General features: G+C 46.8%; 1 protein-coding gene across 1 annotated transcript in view; it reads right to left on the bottom strand.

The window, feature by feature from the left end:
* Positions 1–21,862, bottom strand: part of GLTP (glycolipid transfer protein) — a 33,917-nt gene extending 12,055 nt beyond the window's left edge. The window contains exon 1 of the mRNA XM_030821352.1: positions 21,599–21,862. Within this exon, the coding sequence (XP_030677212.1) occupies positions 21,599–21,701 (103 nt within the window). The 5' untranslated portion in view covers positions 21,702–21,862. The remainder of the gene's footprint in view (positions 1–21,598) is intronic.
* Positions 21,863–23,919: the final 2,057 nt, after the last annotated feature.

Below are 23,919 nucleotides of genomic sequence, written 5' to 3' on the forward strand. Positions count from 1 at the left end.
AGTGAGCCGAGACTGTGCCACTGCACTCCAGCCTGGGCAACAAGAGTGAAATTCCATCTCAAAAAAATAAAAATGCATAATGTCCAAAGGCTTACATTAGACTGATGGATGGATGGATAGAGATATGGATAGATAGGCACAGTAAAATATTAATGGTAACATCTAGGTGATAGGTGTACGAGTACTATTTGCTGTAAAATTCTTTCAACTTTGCCACGTTTGAATTTTCTCATAGAAAATACTGGAAAAAGTAATGTCAGGTTTTTTTTTTCTGCTCATAAAATCCTATTTCTTTTTCTACTTTTTCTTCCAAGTCTGTTTCACTGTTACAGTGATGATAGTCACATGTGTTACACCTTTGTTTTTCAAACCAACAATCTTGCCACCAGACTTGAGCTCTGAGGAAGGCAGGGACCAGGTTCCCTGCTATGCCCCCAGCACCCAGCAAGTGCCTGACCCCAGTCGGTACTTGTATGACATCTGTGAAATGAATGAATGAGTGAATGAATGGACTGTGGGAAACGTGGAATCGGTCAGTGTATTTCCCTGCCAGGCTCTCCATCTCTGCACCCTCCTGTGGTTCAGACTGACCCAACACACTGGTTTTAGGCACCTATCCAACCCAGATGGCAGAGGATATGTGAAAGGACTTGGGCCTCAGTTCCCCTGCTTATAAAAGGGAAATCCTTCTAGGATGTTCCTCTGCAGGGCTGCTGTGAGAGAGAGGTGTCACACGTGCAAAGTGAGGGCTGAAAGCACTGACCATGATTGTTTTTACTGCCACTGGCTGGTTTTCAACCAAAGCCTTCCAGTGAAGAAGAGATGACGGCAGGGCTTGATGACAGATCACCATCGACCATGGGTGGCTTATTAGCTTTTCTCAATGACTCGGTCATTCAACATGCATTTCAGAGACGCAGAAAAATGTTATGCAGCATCCTTGTGCAGTTCTGAGCGGCCCTGCCCTAGTGGCAGGGAGAAAGGCTTTTTGTTTTGTGTTCTCCTGACCATGCGCTACGAGGGTCACGAGGCCGCCATGGTCAGCAGAAGCTGGGCCCCAACAGCAGCTGTTATTGTGTGTGGGGCCACCGCACAGGGCCAGAGCTCCTGCTCAACAGTAGGGGAGGAATGTGGTGCCTCAAATGCACTTCTGGGGCTGAGAGCCTAGCAGAAGAGAGGGGAGGCGAGGCAGGGGCTGGGAACAAGACCCCAGACTCCACTTCCACGCTCTACCCACAGGGAGCCACCGGCAGGAAAGGCAGCTCTGCATGCATCTCTGTGTTATGTAAACAAGCACGCTGAAGTGGGTTTGGAAGCATCTGGAGGTGGGCTGCCTGCAATTAGCAGTGGCATCAACCTGGGCAGTGGCACTGAAGCAGTGGCATCCACAGTCCTGGGTTTGAATCTCAGCTCTGGTGTGAGTTTGGCCAAGTGACTTTACCACTCCAAGTTCAGGCCCTTCGGTTTCTACAGCCCAGAGGTGCTGTGCAAACAGGAAGCGCTCTGTATATGGTTGGGCTGAAGCCTGTTTCAACATCACCCACCCAAGGCTCTGGGCTTATGTTTGCCTTTGGTGCAGTCCAAGGACATCAAGTCACAGAAAAGCCAAATGACTTGCCCAGGTTACACTCCAGGGAGTGCCAGGAACTCAGACAATTCCAGAGCCAAAGCTGCTTCCACTACACCCTTAACCTTTCTGTCTAGAATGTTACCATTCTTTGAACTCAAAGAATGTTTCTTTGAGGTCCTGTGAACTCAGAGAAAATAGGAAACCAAAAGACGATTTTAATTCCCAAGCATGTGGTGGCTTTTCTAATAGTTTATTTTATTTATTTATTTATTTATTTTTTATTTATTTTTTTTTTTTGAGGCAGAGTCTCACTCCGTTGCCCAGGCTGGAGTGCAGTGGTGCAATCTAGGCTCACTGCAACCTCTGCCTCCCAGTTTCAAGTGATTCGCCTGCCTCAGCTCCCTAGAAGCTGGGATTACAGGCATGCGCCACCACACCCAGCCTCTAAGAGTTTAAATTCAAGCTTGCGCCTGCTCTGAATACAGCATGACATGTTTCTACCAGGCTCTCAAGCCTTCCCTTTCCTACAGAATGCAGCCCTAACCCCAAATTACCCTTCTTGTTTGACCAGTTTTGCAGTTACCCCAAACTTGTTTTTTTTAATTGTTGTCAGCAAACAGGCTCTTTGAAATGCCACCCAGAACCTGTCTGCCTGGAGGTAGGGAGGGGACTTGGGAGGGTTTTCTAGTTCATGACCTCTGGGGAGAAAGGAAGCTGTCTTTTTAAACATTTTTTATTTTTTATTCTTATTATTATAAGAAGAGACAGGGTCAGGCCGAGCATGGTGGCTCACGCCTGGTCTGAAGCTGTCTTTAAAAAAAGAAAAATCAGATATGGTCCCACCATGTTCTTTCACAGACCCAACTACTATGAGCAGATTCCAAATACAGTAAAGCCTTGGTTATTTGGAACAGCTGGCAAATGGCCCCTTCCGTTTAATGGAGAAGGCTTTTCCCAATGCACGCTACTCAACTCAGAAGGCACAAGGAAAGAAACCAATAAATCTAATTATAAAAAACAGAAACCTATATGGGGGAGAGAAGAAATCCCACCACCAACCAAAGCCAAACAACTTGGGGGGCAGAGAGTAAAGAGTCTGTGTAACAAGCGTAACAGAAAAAAGGCTAATATCCCTAATATGTAAAGAGCTCTTACAAATCAGTAAGAAAAAAACAGCCCTATAGAACAATGGGCAATTCACAATAGAAATGAAAAGATGCTTAATCTTAATAATAAAAAAAAAAAACAATGAAATATTTTCCATCTACCATTTTTTTAAAAAAAGAGTCTTGCTATATTGCCCAGGCTGGAGTGCAGTGGCCATTCATAGGTGCAATCCCTCTACTGATCAGCATGGGAATTTTGACCTGCTGTTTCCGACCTGGGCCAGTTCACACCTCTTTAAGCAACCTGGTGGTCCTCTTTGCCAGGAGGTCACCATATTGATGCCAAACTTAGTGCAGACACCCAATCAGTGTAGCACACTACAGCCAAGAACTCCTGGGCTCAAGTGATCTTCCTGCCTCAGCTTCTTGAGTACCTGGGACTACAGGTGTGCACCACTGTGCCTGGCTCTCAAATACGAATATACCATCAGCATTCTAGTTCAGCCATCCTGGATGGAACTCATCAAAATGTAACACAAATGTCACTGCTTTCATAGTGGAAGCCATTCGTAGCTTTCTAAACAGAGCCATCATCAAAAATACGAGTTATGATAAAGACGTGGCCCAGAAATGTCCCTGGTCCCCTCAAACCGTCACTAAATGACTCTAGATGGTGTGCCTTCAGGCTTCTAGGACAACTGGACAGCTTTGTGTATCTTTTTTTTTGTTTTTGTTTTTTTTGAGACAGGGTATCACTGTGTTGCCCAGGCTGGAATGCAGTGGCACAATCATGGCTCACTGTAGCCTGGAACTCCTGGTCTCAAGCAATCCTCCCACCTCAGCCTCCAGAGTAGTTGGGACTACAGGTGTGCACCACCATGCTGGGATAATTTTTTTTTTTTTTTTTTTACTTTTTGTAGAGACTGGGACTCACTACACTATTGCCCAGGCTGGTCTTGAACTCCTAGGCTCAAGCAATCCTCTAGCCTCGGCCTCCCAAAGTGCTAGGATTACAGGCATAAGCCACTGTACCTGGCCAACTTTGTGTATTTTTTTAAAACTCCTGTTGATGGTTGACAGCTACTTTTTCCTGCAGTGCTTCAATTATTTATTATTCTTTTTTTTGAGACAGAGTCTCACTCGATAGCCCAAGCTGGAGTGCAGTGGAGCAATCTCAGCTCACTGCAACCTCCACCTCCCGAGCTTAGGCAATTCTCGTGCCTCAGCCTCCTGAGTAGCTGGGACTATAGGCGCACGCCACCATGCCAAGCTAATTTTTTGTATTTTAGTAGAGACAGGGTTTCACCATGTTGCCCAGGGAGGTCTCAAACTCCTGAGCTCAAGTGATCCATCTACCTCGGCTTCCCAAAGTGCTGGAATTACAGGCGTGAGCCACCGTGCCTGGCAAATTCTTATAGATACTTAAAAACCAAATAGCCACCAGAATCAGAATCTCCTGCAAAGAGAAGGTAGCACCAATGAGGGGTTTCGTGCATGGCCTCTGGGACAATTCTGACTAGACAAGGGCTATCTGGGGCCTCCTGCCTGGATCTCTGCCACAGTTCAGATGGGTGACATTGCCCAGAAAGCAGAATTCCCTGTAAGCCAGCAGTGACCATATGCTACACAGAATCACACTAATTTCTCTTTTTTCTTTTGAGATGGGGTCTCATTGTGTCACCCAGGCTGGAGTATAGTGACACAATCATAGCTCACTGCAGCTTTTTCTTTTTTTTTTTTTTTTTTTTTGAGACAGAGTATCACTCTGTCGCCCAGGCTGGAGTGCAGTGGTGCAATCTTGGCTCACTGCAAGCTCTGCCTTCTGGGTTCATGCCATTCTCCTGCCTCAGCCTCCTGAGTAGCTGGGACTACAGGTGCCCGCCACCATGCCTGGCTAATTTTTTGTATTTTTAGTAGAGACAGGGTTTCACCGTGTTAGCCAGGATGGTCTCGATCTCCTGACCTCGTGATCCACCCGCCTTGGCCTCCCAAAGTGCTGGGATTACAGGCATGAGCCACCGCGTCTGGCCTCATTGCAGCTTTGACCTCCCAGGCTCAAGTGATCCTCCAGCCTCAGTCTCTGGAGTAGCTGAGACTACAGACACATGTCACTATGCCCAGCTTTTTTGTTTTTAATTTTTTGTAGAGATGGGGGTCTCATTTTGTTGCCCAGGCTGGTCTTGAACTCCTGGCCACAAGTGATCCTCCCGCCTTGGCCTCCCAAAGCACTGGAATTACAGGCGGGAGCCACTGCACCCGACCTCATTTCCTCTTTTTCTGGCCTCAAGAGAGTTGGACAGTACTGGTCGTTATGCTCTTAGCAAGACCACAGCATATACGTGGAAGTTGCCATCCAAGCTGCCTCTCCATGCCTGCCTCTTCAAACAGCCATCTCTTACAACACGGGATGTTCCTGACATTGAGTAACAAGGTGACCAAATTGCCCTGCCCTGGCCCACCCTCTCATTTCATCTCAAGAACAATGTTCAGGAACAAAAAAGCACTCTTTAAGATGCACAGCTTGCTTCACTTTCAGCCTGTGTGATTCAGGACAGAATACACCTAACCCAATTCATAAACAGTCATTTCCAGAAAGGAAGAACAGGATGCCTGTGTCGTGATGCTACCAGCCTGGTGTGGGGAGGTTCTACTGCAAATTCAATGGTTTTTTTCATAGCTGGATAACAAAGTTCAGTTGTTAAACACATGAGGCAGATTAACTTTATAGGTCTTGGGTTACAAGGATCATAATGGAAGACACTCAAATTACAGCTGATGGAGATGAATCATTTATTAATCTGGGGGTGCGGGTTGTCATGGCTCAGCTTACAATAAGGCCTATTTTTAAGGATACGAGCCTTGAGATTACCTACATTTCTAAAACAGGTTCCTGCTCTGAGTCTACTATCTAAAGAGGAAAGAATGTTTACAAAACAATTCAAAATACTTCTTTAAAAACTTCAGCCCCAGGCCAGGCGCAGTGGCTTACGCCTGTAATCCCAGCACTTTGGGAGGCCAAGGCGGGTGGATCACTTGAGGCCAGGAGTTCAAAATTAGCCTGGCCAACACAGTGTAAACCCATTTCTACTAAAAACACAAAAATGAGTCGGGCATGGTGGTGCGTGTCTGTAATCCAAACTTCTCAGGAGGCTGAGGCAGGAGAGTCACTTGAACCCAGGAGGCGGAGGTTGCAGTGAGCCGAGATTGAGTGCGCCACTGCACTCCAGCCTGGGCAACAGAGCAAGACTCTATCTCAAAAAAAAAAAAAAAAAAAGAAAAAGAAAAACTTCACCCTCATGACATGCCAACTATTTGTCCTATAATTGCTCCCTGTTCAGGAAAAACCAGTCTTGAACTAAGAATGATGCAGTTGGGAAAATTCTTTTTTTTTTTCTTGAGACGGAGTATCGCTCTGTCGCCAGGCTGGAGTGCAGTGGCCTGATCTCGGCTCACTGCAATCTCCACCTTCCGGGTTCAAGCGATTCCCCGGCCTCAGCCGCCTGAGTATCTGAGACTATAGGCAAGCACCACCACGCCCAGCTAATTTTTTTTTTTTTTTTTTTTTTTGTATTTTAGTAGAGATGGGATTTCACCATGTTGGCCAGGATGGTCTTGATCTCCTGACATCGTGATCCGCCTGCCTCGGCCTCCCAAAGTGCTGGGATTACAGGCGTGAGCCACCGCACTCAACTGGGAAAATTATTATTATTATTATTATTTTGAGACTCTCGCTCTGTTGCCCAGGATGGAGTGCAGTGGCGCGATCTCGGCTCACTGCAACCTCCGCTTCCCAGGTTCACGCCATTCTCCTGCCTCAGCCTCCCGAGTAGCGCGTGCCACCATGCCTGGCTAATTTTTGTATTTTTAAAAGAGACAAGGTTTCACCATGTTGCCCAGGTTGATCTCGAACTCCTGACCTCAAGAGATCTGCCTGCCTGGGCCTCCCAAAGTGCTGGGGTTACAGGCATGAGCCGCCGCACTCGGCAAGTTTCCTCATTTTTAAAACGAGGCTCATAATGGACCCCTCTTCAAAGGGTTGCTGTGAGGCTTAAATAAAGTTGTATAAATAAAGGCCTAAGCACAGTTGCTGGTATCTAGTAAGTGCTCAGTGAAAAAGAAGGTATTAGGCTGGGCACCATGGCTCACGCCTGTAATCCCAGCACTTTGGGAGGCTGTGGCGGACAAATCACCTGAGGTCAGGAGTTCAAGACCAGCCTGGCCAACATGGTGAAACCCCATCTCTACTAAAAATACAAAAATTAACTGGGTGTGGTGATGTGCGCCTATAATTCCAGCTACTTGGGAGGCTGAGGTAAGATAATTGCTTTAAGCCGGGGGGAGGGTGGAGGTTGCAGTGAGCCGAGATCACGCCACTGCACTCCATCCTTGGTGAAAGAGCAAGATTCCGTTTCAAAAAAAAAAAAAAAGAAAAAAGAAAAAGAAGGTATTATCATTTATGCTTATTATTATAAATTATATCATCATCACCTTTCCCAGCAGACAAAGCTTTTCTTTAGAGAGGAAATCCAGAAAACAATTATTCCAATGATTAAGAAATCAAAGCAGAAGGGGAGGAAGGAAGGGAGGAGGGAGAAAAAGAATTATTGACTCATTGATTGATTGTTAGGGGTAAAATTAGCAGAAATCTCCCCATCATAAAATAATGACTTCAAATGTATTCCAGACCATTAAGACAGAGATCTCAGAAGGGAGTGAAGTAAGGAACTTGGAGGAACAGCAAGGCAGAAAATGAATCATTTCTGAACACAGGGAAGTGTGAGTTGACTGCCTAACTGCCAGGGTGGAAAGCAGAGGCTTCTAGAAGACCCTGGAGAGGGCTGATCCACTGCAATGACTTTGAAAAACTCAGATACAGTTAACACTCTAGCAAGAACCACAAAAAAGGCCTCCATACAAGTACCACTGTAAGTATGTAATAAAAGGAGTTAACATTCACTCTGGCAGGTTTTTACTGAAACAATGAAACCTAAGACTAGGACCCAACATTTCCATTCTTTTTTTTTTTTTCCTTTTTTCTGAGACGGAGTCTTGCTCTGTCCCAGGCTGAAGTACAGTGGCGTGATCTCGGCTCACTGTAACCTCCGCCTCCTGGGTCAAGCGATTCTCCTGCCTCAGCCTTCGGAGTAGCTGGGATTACAGGATTGCGCCACCACACCCGGCTAATTTTTTTTGTATTTTTAGTAGAGACAGGGTTTTACCATGCTGGCTAGGCTGGTCTCAAGCTCCTGACCTTGTGATCTGCCTGCCTCAGCCTCCCAAAGTGTTGGGATTACAGGCATTAGCCACTGCGCCCAGCCCCAATATTTCCATTCTAAGAAGCTCATTGAAATAATCACATTGTCATGCCATCCGGGAACTTCCTATCATTTCCCCTCCTCCCCTACAAGGGACATTTCTGCCCTAGAGACGACTTCCAACGTCTTCCTGTTTCCTGATGTGGTGTTGGTCTCCTGTTACAGGGCTAGACCTGCTGCAAAGTCCTGTGGACCACTTCCTAGCTTCATGACCTGATCAAATCGCTTCACCTCCCTGCACATTGGTTTCCTCTTCTGGCAAATGGTGCCAAATTCCTCCTAAGTTCATCATGAAGATTAGAAATGAGTTACTGTCTAATTCAAAGGCATATCCTGGGAGCCACTCAAAAAAGAGATGACGCTAGTTATGATCACAGTCATACGTTATATTTTATAAAGCTCTTTGTCATGAATTCCTCCCATTCCTTTTCACATGGATATAGGCTGGGCGCCCACGCTGCAGAAGCCCATTGGTGGGTCCTGGGAGGGCCTGACTTCTGCCCCAAGGGATTCTAAGTGGAGGGCTGTCCCTCCAAGCATCCCTGTGCAGCAAAGGAGGGGCAAGATGAGTTAGCAAGCAACTGTAGTCTCTCCCCTCCTACTCAATCCTCTTCCTTCTGGCAGCAGAGAGGCCAGACCTCAGGCTCTGACCTCAAGGGCCAGATTTTTCTGAACACAAAGATCTAATCACCACCACCCCAGGACAGGGTGGGCAGGTGCCACTGGTCTGTATGTACTCTGGCCTTTGGACATTATAAAGGAGGCTGCTGGAGCAATTGTCAGACTTAAGCAGCCATGCAGCTGGCTCTGTGCCCTGGCAGTCATTCACCAAGTCAGGCATTGATTTTGGTGCTTCTGCCCGGAGTCACCACATCTTTCCACAGGTAGGACGGACGGCCCTAGACCTTTAGGAAGTGGGCCTTTTGCCACACAGCTGTTGGGAAACAGAGGTGCCAAAAAGAAGCCACCTCCGGGCCTCTCAAGCTCAGGCTGGCTCAGCTGGATGTCAGTCTCCATGTTTCCTTCTACTCATCTGTCCACGGTGTTCAGGGCATGGATGTCAGAGGAAGAGAATCAGACTCAAAGTGACTTCTCCCCTCTGAGCCTCAAAAACAGCCGACTCATGGGCTGTTACACACATGGACAGAAAAACACAACAGGGCCCTCCACAGCCCTCCTTCCAGATTGTTCTCTGGCCAGGTGGGATCAAGAGTGGGACCCACCAGCACGGCACCAGCACACAGCAGGTGCTCCTGAAGGCTAAGAAAGCCTCACTTACTACTTGCAAATACATCTCCGAAGTCTGCCAGCAGTTTCAAAATTGTACAGCCATTGCAGAAAGTGTCTCTCTGGCTTCGTCCTCCAACAAGACATTATTTGTTTCATCTTCTCAGGGTTCCTCCCAGGCACACAATCTAAATCCCATTCCTCTAGAATCCAGCTCTCAACAGTCAATCAAAATGATAACTCACCTGCTATATTAGGAAGGTTAATACAGTTTCTTGTCTTTCTTGGGATATTCTATACCAAGCTTGTCCAACCCGCAGACCACAGGCTGCATGTGGCCCAGGGCCTCTTTGAATGTGGCCCAATACAAATTCATAAACTTTCTTAAAACATTATGAGATTTGAGTTTTGTTTTGTTTTGTTTTTAGCTCATCAGCTATCGTTAGCGTCAGTGTATTTTATGTGTGGCCCAAGACAACTCTTCCAGTGTGGCCCCGGGAATCCAAAAAATTGTACACTCCCGTTCTATACAAACCCAAAAATAAACAGGTATTAGCATTAACTTTAAATTTTAAAAAAAGCAGAAAATATTGCAAGGCTGTCGTAGGTGGTCCCAAATCTCAGAGGATGCTTGTTGCAGTGGGGGAGCTTCTAACTCACAGATCAAGGGGTACAGGTGGGGCTGGTTCCCAGTTAGCCTGATGTCCTAGATGAAGGAAAAGCCAGAGTTGAGGCTGGGTGCGGTAGCTCACACCTGTAATCCCAGCACTATGGGAGGCCGGCGTGGGTGGATCATGAGGTCAGGAGTTCAAGACCAGCCTGGCCAGCATGATGAAACCCCGTCTCTAGTGAAAATACAAAAAATTAGCCGGGCACGGTGGTGCATGTCTGTAATCCCAGCTACTGGGGAGGCTGAGCCAGGAGAATCACTTGAACCCAGGAGGCAGAGGTTGCAGTGAGCCGAGATCATGCCACTGCACTCCAGCCTGGGCAATAGAGCAAGACTCTGTCTCAAAAATAAATAAATAAATAAATAAATAAAGCAAGAGTTGAGTGCCGTGGCACACGCCTATAATCCCAACTACTCGTGAGGCTGAGGCAGGAGGATCACTTGAGCCCAGGAACTGGAGGCTGCAGTGAGCTGTGATCACCCCACTGCATGCCAGTCTGGGCAATAGAGCAAGACCTTGTCTCTTAAACAGAACACACACACACACACACACACACACACCCCCAGCCAACTTGTTTGGGGCTTTTCCCACCAGATGATTTCAACACCCCAGTCATTTTCTAATTTACATCCAAATAAACAGGAGTTATGGACCAGCTTGGCGGGCTGTTTATGAGTTACACACCTCAGAGCAAACCTGCATGTCTGGACTGTGGCACCCATGCCACTTGTCATGTGGACAAGTCACCATGGTGCCAGCAGAACCACTGGATTTCCTCAAGTACCCAACCAGGCTGGCTCCATTAGCTCTCTCCTTTACCAGAGAGAAAGCCAGGACAGCAGGCATGACAGCAAGAATACCACATAAGGAGTCCAGAGGACTAAGTTCTAGTCTGGCTTTACTGGTCACTCACTGGCTGTGTGACCCTGAGCAAGTCACCTAACCTCTCTGGCCTCGGTTTCTTTGGCTGTAGAACAAGATAAATCTCTGATTCTAGGCTGCCACTGCCACCCTCCCCCAGAATGGAACAAGCACTGAACCAAAAGTGATGGAAAACCACTCTTTCTGGGTTCACTCTAGGACTATTTAATGAGTGCCAGATACCTAGAAGGCCAGATTCCACAGACATCCGTTTAATTAAGGTAAGAGGCATGAAGAAAAATCAACCCCAGAATATGGATCTCAAGAACCAAGAGAGGTAATGAAGAATCATTACCTTCAGCTCTTCCATCTCTAGTCTCTCCCTAAACAGTAAGAGCAAATAGGTATCATCTCATGCAGCACTCTAACTGACCTGCAGTGGCTGTGTTAATAAAGATGGTGAGGCTGTGTTTAGGCTCAAAGGGGAAAACAGCATCATGATTGATTAATGATGTCTGCCACAAGTACAGGCTATGAGGGGGTTATGTATTTTAATTTAGTCATGTATCTTAGTTTAGTTTAGTTTATTTATTTTGAGATGGAGTCTCACTCTGCTGCCCAGGCTGAAGTACAGTGGTGCAATCTCAGCTCACTGCAACCTCCGCCTCCGAGGTTCAAGGAATTCTTCTGCCTCAGCCTCCCAAGTAGTTGGGATTACAGAAGCATGCTAACATGCCTGGCCAATATTTTTTGTATTTTTAGTAGAGACGGAGTTTCTCCATGTTGGTCAGGCTGGTTTCCAACTCCTGACCTCAGGTGATCTGCCCGCCTCAGCCTCCCAAAGTGCTGGGATTACAGGCGTGAGCCACCATGCGCGGCCTACTCATGTATTTTAATTTGGAAAGAGAGAGAAGGGCCCAGCATCTTCAACAAGAACCCAGAATAATGAGAATGGAATGAAAAGCAGTCATTCAGTGAACAGTACTAGCACCGAGTGCTACACACTGAAATAACTCAAAGTCACAGAATATGATAGGGTCCATGGGAGTCTAAGAGAGTTAGGGGAGACGTTCTGGATAAGATGACTCCTTAAGGATAAGTAGAACCCAGACAGGCAAAAGGAGGGAGGTGGGCTGAAGAGCAGAGTGGTCCACCAGGCAGAGGGGCTGATGTGGGGAAGCTCTGGAGGGAAGAGTATGACAATACTGCTATGTGTGGGGCTACAAACCATTCACAAAGGCTAAAGCACAGGTTTCAAGCTGGGATGAATGGGAACCACAGAGGCTTCTAGACAGGGAGTGTCAAGAACTAGATGATACCTAAGTCTCCATGCCCCTGCCCTCCCATTGTTAATGCTTTAGAACAGCCACAAAATTGACCTTCAAAATGAGAAAGGAGACCTCCCAGAAGTCAGTCTTGCAAACTCATCGGTCAAGAAAGATCTGATTACTGGGTCAAGGTAGAGAGAGAAGATAAACAAAGGGCTGGCCTCTAAGTGGATGTAGTAAAACCTGTACAACTGGGAGATTCCAACTGGAGATAAGGAGGAAGGGCAGGCCCAAGATATGGATGCTCTAAATCAGGCAGGCAGGAGGCTGGCCCACAGCCAGCACCCACTGAGGCAAGCCCAACTAATGCTGTCACAAACCACACCTAACAAAGGTTTAAGAAATGTGGCTGCTCTAACAGGTTAAAGCACCCTTCAGCTCAGCAGTTTCACTTCTAAAAATAAGAAACAACCAAAGGAGTGCACAAAGAAGTGTATACAAGGATGTTCACTGCAGCACTGTCTACGAGAGCCCGACATAAGAAGCAATGTGAATGTCCAACAGTAGGGGATTGGTTTAATAAATTATACCACATTGAAATTATACAATCGGCCAGGTGCGGTGGCTCACACCTGTAATCCCAGCACTTTGGGAGGCTGAGGCAGACAGATCACTTGAGGTCAGGAGTTCAAGAACAGCCTGGCCAAAATGGTAAAACCCCATCTCTACTAAAAATACAGAAGTTAGCTGGGCATAGAGTCATGCACCTGTAATCCCAGCTACTTGGGAGGCCGAGGCACGAGGATCACTTGAACCCAGGAGGTGGAGGTTGCTGTGAGCCGAGATCATGCCACTGCACTCCAGCCTGGGCAATATAGCAAGATCCCTGTCTCTACAAAAATAAAAATTAAAAAATTAGCTAAGCATGGTGTCACATGCCTGTAGTTCTAGCTGCACAGGAAGCTGAAGTGGGAAGATTGCTTGAGCTCAGGAGTTCACATCACTGCACCACTCCAGCCTGGGTGACATAGCAAGACGGAAAGAAAGAAAAACAGAAAAGAAAGAAAGAGGGAGGGAGGGGAGGGAAGAAAGAAAGGAAAGGAAGGAAAGAAAGAGAAAGGAAGGAAGGGAGGAAGAGAGGAAGGGAAGAAGGAAGGGAGGGGGAGGGAAGAAAGAAAGGAAGGGAGAAAAGAAAGAAGGAAAGGAAGGAAAGAAAGAGGAAGGAAGGAATGAAAAGGAAGAAAGAAAAGGAAAGATAGAAGAGGACTGAGATGAAAAAATGGTTATGCTATATTGTTGGGTAGAAAAAAGCAGGTTATACTTATTTGTTTATTTATTTATTTGAAACAGGGTCTCACTCTGTCAACCAATAATGAACGAGAATTAGGCTTTGTGTAGATTTTCTTTTTTTTTTTGAGACAGGGTCTTGCTGTGTCACCCAGGCTGGAGTGCAGTGGCACAATCTCAGCTCACTGCAACTTAGGCATCCCAAGCTCAAGTGATCTTCCCACCTCAGCCTCCTGCGTAGCTGGAACTACAGGTGTGCACCTCAACACCCGGCTAATTTTCTGTACTTTTGGTAGAGACAGGGTTTCGCCATGTTGCTCAGGCTGGTCTCAAACTCCTGACCTCAAGAGATCCGCCCACCTCAGCCTCCCAAAGTACTGGGATTACAGGCATGAGCCACCGCACCAGCCCATACTTTTTTTTCCCTAAAAAGATAGATGTAAATGAGTTTGGAAGGAAAATATTCTGAAATCCCAGCAGAGATTCTTTCTTTAAAATCCTACCTCAAATGTTGTCAGACAATTAAGTGAACTAATCTACATAGAGTACTTAGCACATAGTAAGGGCTCAGTGAGTGACAGGGAGATTTTTATATAACATTTGTATTTGCTCAGTTTTCCTCCAATGGACAGATCTTCCTTGCAGGATTAAGTACTTTTTAAAAACACAGCTTTTGGCTCTTAGTCATATTTATATCTAGAGCTATGGTTCTCAGAGGTGATTTTGCCTCCCTGGGGATAGTTTAGTTTGTCACAATTTGGGGAAGGAGGTGCTACTGGCGTCTGGTAGGTAGAGGCCAGGGATGCTGCTAAACATCTTACAATGCACAGGACAGCCCCACCACCACAAAGAATGATCCGGCCCCAAATGTTGGCAAGTGCCATGGTGGAAAATCCCTGACTTCGAGGAAACTGTCGCTGCAAGGTGTTTCACACTCCTGGTGTCCCTCACCCCAGAGCAGCTCCATTCAAGAGACACATACACCACCCAGATCATCCCGGTGACCAGACGCTCCCAAGATCTAGAAAAAGCCCCTGCATCACAGCCGACAAATGATCTTGATCAGACATCCCAGAGAAAAGTCACTCGTGGAAGAATCCTCCTAAAGCTTAAGTCTTCAACCTTCAGGGCCGGGCGCGGTGGCTCACGCTTGTAATCCCAGCACTTTGGGAGGCCGAGGCGGGCGGATCACGAGGTCAGGAGATCGAGACCACGGTGAAACCCCGTCTCTACTAAAAATACAAAAAAATTAGCCGGGCGTGGTGGCGGGTGCCTGTAGTCCTAGCTACTCGGAGAGGCTGAGGCAGGAGAATGGCTTGAACCCGGGAGGCGGAGCTTGCAATGAGCCGAGATTGCGCCACTGCACTCCAGCCTGGGCGACAGAGCGAGACTCCGTCTCAAAAAAAAAAAAAGTCCTTCACATCCCTTGTAAGTTGGATTCCTAGGTATTTTATTCTCTTTGAAGCAATTGTGAATGGGAGTTCACTCATGATTTGGCTCTCTGTTTGTCTGTTATTGGTGTACAGAATGCTTGTGATTTTTGTACATTAATTTTGTATCCTGAGACTTCGCTGAGTTGCTAATCAGCTTAAGGAGATTTTGGGCTGAGACAATGGGTTTTCTAGATATACAATCATGTCATCTGCAAACAGGGACAATTGACTTCCTCTTTTCCTAATTGAATACCTTTTATTTCCTTCTCCTGCCTGATTGCTCTGGCCAGAACTTCCAGCACTATGTTGAACAGGAGCGGTGAGAGAGGGCATCCCTGTCTTGTGCCAGTTTTCAGAGGGAATGCTTCCAGTTTTTGCCCATTCAGTATGATATTGGCTGTGGGTTTGTCGTAGATAGCTCTTATTATTTTGAGATACGTCCCATCAATACCTAATTTATTGAGAGTTTTTAGCATGAAGGGTTGTTGAATTTTGTCAAAGGCCTTTTCTGCATCTATTGAGATAATCATGTGGTTTTTGTCTTTGGTTCTGTTTATATGCTGGATTACATTTATTGATTTGCGTATGTTGAACCAGCCTTGCATCCCAGGGATGAAGCCCACTTGATCATGGTGGATAAGCTTTTTGATGTGCTGCTGGATTCGGTTTGCCAGTATTTTATTGAGGATTTTTGCATCAATGTTCATCAAGGATATTGGTCTGAAATTCTCTTTTTTGGTTATGTCTCTGCCAGGTTTTGGTATCAGGACGATGCTGGCTTCATAAAATGTGTTAGGGAGGATTCCCTCTTTTTCTATCGATTGGAATAGTTTCAGAAGGAATGGTACCAGTTCCTCCTTGTACCTCTGGTAGAATTCGGCTGTGAATCCATCAGGTCCTGGACTCTTTTTGGTTGGTAAGCTATTGATTATTGCCACAATTTCAGAACCTGTTATTGGTCTATTCAGAGATTCAACTTCTTCCTGGTTTAGTCTTGGGAGGGTGTATTTGTCGAGGAATTTATCCATTTCTTCTAGATTTTCTAGTTTATTTGCATAGAGGTGTTTGTAGTATTCTCTGATGGTAGATTGTATTTCTGTGGGATCGGTGGTGATATCCCCTTTTTCGTTTTTTATTGCATCTATTTGATTCTTCTCTCTTTTCTTCTTTATTAGTCTTGCTAGCAGTCCATCAATTTTGTTGATCTTTTCAAAAAACCAGCTCCTGGATTCATTAATTTTTTGAAGGGTTTTTTGTGTCTCTATTTCCTTCAGTTCTGCTCTGATTTTAGTTATTTCTAGCCTTCTGCTAGCTTTTGAATGTGTTTGCTCTTGCTTTTCTAGTTCTTTTAATTGTGATGTTAGGGAGTCAATTTTGGATCTTTCCTGCTTTCTCTTGTGGGCATTTAGTGCTATAAATTTCCCTCTACACACTGCTTTGAATGTGTCCCAGAGATTCTGGTATGTTGTGTCTTTGTTCTCGTTGGTTTCAAAGAACATCTTTATTTCTGCCTTCATTTCATTATGTACCCAATAGTCATTCAGGAGCAGGTTGTTCAGTTTCCATGTAGTTGAGCGGTTTTGAGTGAGTTTCTTAATCCTGAGTTCTAGTTTGATTGCACTGTGGTCTGAGAGACAGTTTGTTATAATTTCTGTTGTTTTACATTTGCTGAGGAGAGCTTTACTTCCAACTATGTGGTCAATTTTGGAATAGGTGTGGTGTGGTGCTGAAAAAAATGTATATTCTTTTGACTTGGGGTGGAGAGTTCTGTAGATGTCTATTAGGTCCACTTTATGTAGAGCTGTGTTCAATTCCTGGATATCCTTGTTAACTTTCTGTCTCATTGATCTGTCTAATGCTGACAGTGGGGTGTTAAAATCTCCCATTATTATTGTGTGGGAGTTTAAGTCCCTTAGTAGGTCACTCAGGACTTGCTTTATGAATCTGGGTGCTCCTGTGTTGGGTGCATATATATTTAGGATAGTTAGCTCTTCTTGATGAATTGATCCCTTTGCCATTATGTAATGGCCTTCTTTGTCTCTTTTGATCTTTGTTGGTTTAAAGTCTATTTTATCAGAGACTAGGATTGCAACCCCTGCCTTTTTTTGTTTTCCAGTTGCTTGATAGATCTTCCTCCATCCCTTTATTTTGAGTCTATGTGTGTCTCTGCACGTGAGATGGGTTTCCTGAATACAGCACACTGATGGGTCCTGACTCCTTATCCAGTTTGCCAGTCTGTGTCTTTTGATTGGAGCATTTAGCCCATTTACATTTAACGTTAATATTGTTATGTGTGAATCTGATCCTGTCATTATGATGTTAGTTGGTTATTTTGCTCGTTAGTTGCTATAGTTTCTTCCTAGTCTCGATGGTCTTTACAATTTGGCAAGGAGAACTACAAACCACTGCTCAATGAAATAAAAGAGGATACAAACAAATGGAAGAACATTCCATGCTCATGGGTTGGAAGAATCAATATCGTGAAAATGGCCATACTGCCCAAAGTAATTTATAGATTCAATGCCATCCCCATCAAGCTACCAATGACTTTCTTCACAGAATTGGAAAAAACTACTTTAAAGTTCATATGGAACCAAAAAAGAGCCCGCATCGCCAAGTCAATCCTAAGCCAAAAGAACAAAGCTGGAGGCATCACGCTACCTGACTTTAAACTATACTACAAGGCTACAGTAACCAAAACAGCATGGTACTGGTACCACAACAGAGACATAGATCAATGGAACAGAACAGAGCCCTCAGAAATGATGCCGCATAGCTACAACTATCTGATCTTTGACAAACCTGACAAAAACAAGAAATGGGGAAAGGATTCCCTATTTAATAAATGGTGCTGGGAAAACTGGCTAGCCATATGTAGAAAGCTGCAACTGGATCCCTTCCTTACACCTTATACAAAAATTAATTCAAGATGGATTAAAGACTTATATGTTAGACCTAAAACCATTAAAATCCTACAAGAAAACCTAGGCAATACCATTCAGGACATAGGCGTGGGCAAGGACTTCATGTCTAAAACACCAAAAGCAATGGCAACAAAAGCCAAAATCGACAAATGGGATCTCATTAAACTAAAGAGCTTCTGCACAGCAAAAGAAACTATCATCAGAATGAACAGGCAACCTACAGAATGGGAGAAAATTTTTGCAACCTACTCATCTGACAAAGGGCTAATATCCAGAATCTATAATGAACTCAAACAAATTTACAAGAAAAAAACAAACAACCCCATCAAAAAGTGGGCAGAGGACATGAACAGACACTTCTCAAAAGAAGACATTTATGCAGCCAGAAAACACATGAAGAAATGCTCATCATCACTGGCCATCAGAGAAATGCAAATCAAAACCACAGTGAGATACCATCTCACACCAGTTAGAATGGCCATCATTAAAAAATCAGGAAACAACAGGTGCTGGAGAGGATGTGGAGAAATAGGAACACTTTTACACTGTTGGTGGGACTGTAAACTAGTTCAACCATTGTGGAAGTCAGTGTGGCGATTCCTCAGGGATCTCGAACTAGAAATACCATTTGACCCAGCCATCCCATTACTGGGTATATACCCAAAGGACTATAAATCATGCTGCTATAAAGACACATGCACACGTATGTTTATTGCGGCACTATTCACAATAGCAAAGAGTTGGAACCAACCCAAATGTCCAACAACGATAGACTGGATTAAGAAAATGTGGCACATATACACCATGGAATACTATGCAGCCATAAAAAATGATGAGTTCGTGTCCTTTGTAGGGACATGGATGAAACTGGAAAACATCATTCTCAGTAAACTATCGCAAGGACAAAAAACCAAACACCGCATGTTCTCTCTCATAGGTGGGAATTGAACAATGAGAACTCATGGACACAGGAAGGGGAACATCACGCTCCGGGGACTGTTGTGGGGTGGGGGGAGGGGGGAGGGACAGCATTAGGAGATACACCTAATGCTAAATGACGAGTTAATGGGTGCAGGAAATCAACATGGCACATGGATACATATGTAACAAACCTGCACATTGTGCACATGTACCCTAAAACCCTAAAGTATAATAATTTAAAAAAAAAAAAAAAAATGCTGGGCATGGTGGCTCTAATCCCAGCACTTTGGGAGGCTGAGGCGGGTGGATCACCTGAGGTCAGGAGTTCGAGACCAGCCTGGCCAACATGACAAACCCCGTCTCTACTAAAAATGCAAAAATTAGCTGGGTGTGGTGGCGCACACCTGTAATCCCAGCTACTCAGGAGGCTGAGGCAAGAGAATCACTTGAACCCGGAGGCGGAGGTTACAGTGAGCTGAGATGGCACCACTGCACCCCAGTCTGGGCGACAGGGCAAGACTCTATCTCAAAAAGAAAGAAAGAAAGAAAGAAAAGAATAAAAACTTATATAATTATCATTTCAAAAAAAAAAAAAAAAAAGTCTTCAACCTTCAGGAGCAATTCTCCTCCCCCCATAGAAGAGAACAGTGGTTCAAATGAATTATCACTTTTTTTTTTCTTTAGAGTCCTAAGAATTAGCCTCTTTGGTGAACAGTAAACAGCTCTGGTGGGTGAGGGCCCTGTGGTGGTTAACCCATTGTGGACCAACCCCACTGAGGCTTCTGTATAAATGGTACTTCTGTCAACAGATGTGACACCCCACAGCACAGGGATTGCAACAAAGACAAGGATCCTTTGAGACCAAGGAAAGGGAGGAGGAGATGCTCTTTAGCCCTGGCACCAGATGACTGCTGGCTCTGGCTTGCCACCTCCCTCTTTCCTCCAAAACCAGCGAGGTAATTGCATCAAATGATGATACCCCCAAATACAGAATGGATGTGCAACCCCGCTGAAAATAAGGAAAGAAAAAGCCAGAGTTTAACCTGGGGTTTCTCCACCTTTGACACTGCTCATGTTTGGGGCTGCATCATTCTTTGTCGTGGCAGGGCTGTTCTGTGCACTGTAGGATGCTGAGCAGCTCCCTGGCCTCTACCCACAAGACACCCCGTGCCCCATCCCCCAACTCAGTTGCAACAAAAATGCCTCCAGGCATTGTCAGATGACCCCTAAGGGGCAAAACTGCCCCCAGTTGAGAACCACTGGCTTAAATGGATTCTGAATCCCTGTCCAGGGCAAGCTGGCTCGGACTGGGAACTATTCCTGAAACCAAAGACGAAACAAGCAAGCAAAAAAAAAACCAACAAAACCAACCAACAACGCCACAAAATTAAACAACTTTTCAGTGCTAGAGCTGGTTCGCTCCCAAGCCCCCGCCTGGAGAGTCAGTATCATCTCAAGACTGTGACACTGATAATAAGAAAGTTTTGTGCATTCAGCAGTATTGACTGAGCTTCTGCTATGTGCCAGGCACTGTTCTGGGCACCGGGGACCCAGAGTGGATGTAAAAAACCAAGCCCTTGCTTTCAGATTGCTTACCCAGGTCTGGGAATCATACACACCAGAAAATTGCACTCCCTTAAACACCGATTAATCACTCTAACAAGGAACCAAAACTGGATTCAGGAACTTACAACCACACCCCCTACAGCGAAGACCTATTTGGCACTTATGGCCTCGGTACTTTACACACACCACCTCATCTACTCCTCACAGCTGGCCTAGGAGATCAGCATCTCCGTTTCACAGCTGGGGACACTGAGGCTCAAGAGGTGAAGGAGGGGAACTATAGACTCCAGGTAACCACAACCATCCCAGAGCTCAGGACACTGTGGGAACTACCACCCCCAGCAAGCCTTCATTGCCCACTAAGTCGGACTGTCTTAAGGTCTCCTGTCTTTGGGTTTCAGCTGGACTTTGCCCTGGGGGCTGGTATCTTCCTGCAAGGCCACCAAGTGAACCAGCAGGGCAGGACAGAGCCCACATGGAGGAGAATACAGGCTCAGGTTGCACCCTTTACCCAGGACCCAAAAGGCAAACGGCAGGGGCAGTGGTGCTGGCTTCTAGTTCCCATTTTCCATCCGGGGCTTTGGCTGGACTGGGCTAGGCTGAGGCAGTGGGGGAAGAGGGTCTGAAAGTGGACTGCCTTCTCAATGCGCCCAGGAACTTCCGCACGACATACAGGGGAGGGGCTTCCTCTCGTAAGAGCCCAAATTGAGGGAGGAATTGGTGCCAAGCTCTGTATGTCTGATGTCACCTCACAAAACAGTCCCCCGACAACCCTCACCCCTGTCCTAAAAGGAGGAAAAACTTTAGGTGGTTTCCCCTAGAAAGAGGCCCTGGAGTTTTGCAACTCCATCTTCAAAACCCTCTCCCTGTCCCCGCCTCACCAGGCTTCCTACCCTTGGAGGGGGAGACGGGAGTCTTTGATCTGGAATGGGGGAATTCTGAGGGAAGAAGGAAGGGTTCGTAGGTCCCATGAGGGAGACGCTGGAAGCGTTTAAAGAGAAGGCTTATGAAATGGGGGGATTAAGTGTAAAGGGAGCGAGTTGAGAGCCATCACAAAGCGCCAGGGATGAAGGATTTTGGGGAAGAAAGGGCAGGAGGCTTTGGGGGACATGGTGGATTACAGAATGCCTAAGGGAGATGGAAGAGTAAGAGGTGTTGGGGGCACGGATGATCGGGGGCATTTGGGGGATATGGAGGACTGTGAGGTGTCTAGGGAGAGGGAGGATTTGGGGAGGACAGGCAGGATGTGACATGTTTAGAGAGGAAAGGACTTGGGAGCGGTCCGGGAAAGGGAGAATTTAGGGTGAGTGGAGGGAAAGAGGATCTTGGGTGCCTGGGGAAACAGTACTTGGGGGTGTCTAGGGCAGAGATGGTAGGGGATGCTCGGGGGAAGGAGGATTCGGGTGCGTGTGGGGCTGCGGGCCGCCTCCCCCCTCCATTCCGGCTCACCGAAGAAGGGCGGCAGGTGGGACACCGCCTCGAGGAAGGGCCCGGTCTCGATCTGCTTGTCCGCGGGCAGCGGCTTCAGCAGGTGTTCCGCCAGCAGCGCCATTTCGGGGTCGAGGCCCGCGGTGATGCCCCAGCCGGCGCCGCGGGCGTCGACGCCGCCCCCCCGGCCGCCGCCGTCAGCGCCGGGGCCGTCACCGCCGCCCGCCGCAGGCTCCGGGGACGCCAGCGTCGCCACTTCCGCCCGCACGGCGCCCTGGTAGCCGAGCGCTCAGCGCCGCCCGCCGGCCGAGCGCCTAAGCTGCCGGGCGCGCCGCCCCGCCCCCGCTCGCCGGCTCCCAATCCGCGCCCGCTGCCGAGGTCTCCGCGCCCCCATTGGTCGGGGGGCCGGCCGGGGGCGGGACGCAGAGGAAGCGCGCCGGTTCGTGGGTCCCGGAGGGCCCAAGTGAACCGCTCCCAGGTGAGTCTTCCCCAGGTGTGCCTCCCGCCGCCCCCGATTTGGCGCCCCAATCCGGGCGGGCCGGCTCGGGCCAGCTCACAGCTCACAACCCGCCCACCAGCTCGGGTTACAGCCCCACCCAGCCAACGCTCCCCAGGACCCCCGTTTCCCCCAAAATTGTCCCCCAATAACCCCAAGTAACCTGGGTGGACACTGCGCTCCTGTTGGTCACGGTTCTCTTTTGCTACAACCGATGGGGACGCTCGATTGCTTGATTCTTCGTCTTCAATGACCTTATACCTGTTGAACACTGCTGAAGTCACAAGCTAACGCAGCCACTACCCTGCTGGACGACTCCTGCTTCCCGAAATCTGGGGTCCAGTCTGCCCTCAACAGTATGATGTTACCTGTTGTGAGGCAGAAGAATAGGGCCTGGAGGCAGGGGACATAAGGCTGACTTCCCAGACCTAAATCAAATGAAAGCACCTCAGCAATGACAGGAACGTGACCGGCTTTGCAACTTCACTTCATCCTCTCCATTCATGCCCTTTACATTTTGTAACTTCACATTCATCCTCTCCATTTACACAGACCACACACTCCAAGAAACATCCTCTCCATTTATACTTTGTAACTTCACATTCATCCTCTCCCTTTACATAGATCACACACCAAGTAACATCCTCTCCATTTGCAATAGGGCACATTCTGAGTATATGACTCTGTGACTTCACTTCATTCTCTTCATTTACATAGAATATTCACCAAGTAACCAATGGGAAACCTCTAGAGTATTGAAAATTCTGTAAGCAGGGCTCTTGAGCCTCTATGCTCAAGCCTGCTCCCACACTTTGGGGTGGACTTTTCGTTCTCAATAAATCCTTGCTTTTGCTTTCCTTGCTTCGTTTGTGTGTTTTGTCCAAGACGCCAAGTACCTGGACACCTTCTACTGGTAACAGTTAGAGCCAGCCCAGTTTATACCAATTCAACCACACCTGGACACTTGTTTCCCAAACCTAACATCTTTCCAACAGCCCAGGGTCCAGCTTCTCACACCTTGAATCACAAGTCATCTCAGCCACAACCCACCTAGATGCTTATGTCCTAAACCCAATGCCCAGCTTATGCAAAAATCTAACACACCATTGTTGAGAGCCTCTTATTCATTCCAGAATAAATATTTGCCGTCCTTCCCACCCCCCTACCCCCTACCCTCCGCCAATATGTGTCATGCACTGCACTGGGCACTGAGGATAAAGTGAATGATACAGCAAAATCCCTGCCCTTGTGGAGCTGACAATCTGGTTGGGAACACAACACAATGCAATACACAAATTGGTAAGGCAGCTTCAGACACTGATGAGTATGTGAAGAAAATAAAATAGTGTAGTGACGGAGGATGACTGAAGCCTGATGGCTGAGATCGGATGTGGGGGTTTGGGAGCAGTACTTCTGAAGAGGTGATATTTGAGCTGAGACCTAGAGGAGAAGTAGGATAGAGCCAGGTCAAAGACTTGGGGTGTGAGTCTGGCCCACATGGTGAAACCCTGTCTCTACTAACAAGTACAAAAGTTAGCTGGGTGTGGTGGCGGGTGCCTGTAATCCCAGCTACTCAGGAGGCTGAGGCAGGGAGAATTGCTTGAACCAGGGAGGTGGAGGTTGCAGTGAGCCAAGATCGCGCCATTGCACTCCAGCCAGAGCGAGCGAGACTCCGTCTTAAAAAAAAAAAAAAAAAAAAAAAAAAAAAAAAAAAAAAAAAAGACTTGGGGTGTGAGGCACATGAGCAAAAGCCTTAAGGTAACAAAAGAGCTTAGTGTGGTGCAAGGAATCGGGGGGCCAGGGGAGGAAATGGGAATGGGTAAGTGAGGGCAAGAGTGGGTAGGGT

Source organism: Nomascus leucogenys, chromosome 10 (genome assembly GCF_006542625.1).
Source record: "Nomascus leucogenys isolate Asia chromosome 10, Asia_NLE_v1, whole genome shotgun sequence".
NCBI lineage: Eukaryota > Metazoa > Chordata > Mammalia > Primates > Hylobatidae > Nomascus > Nomascus leucogenys.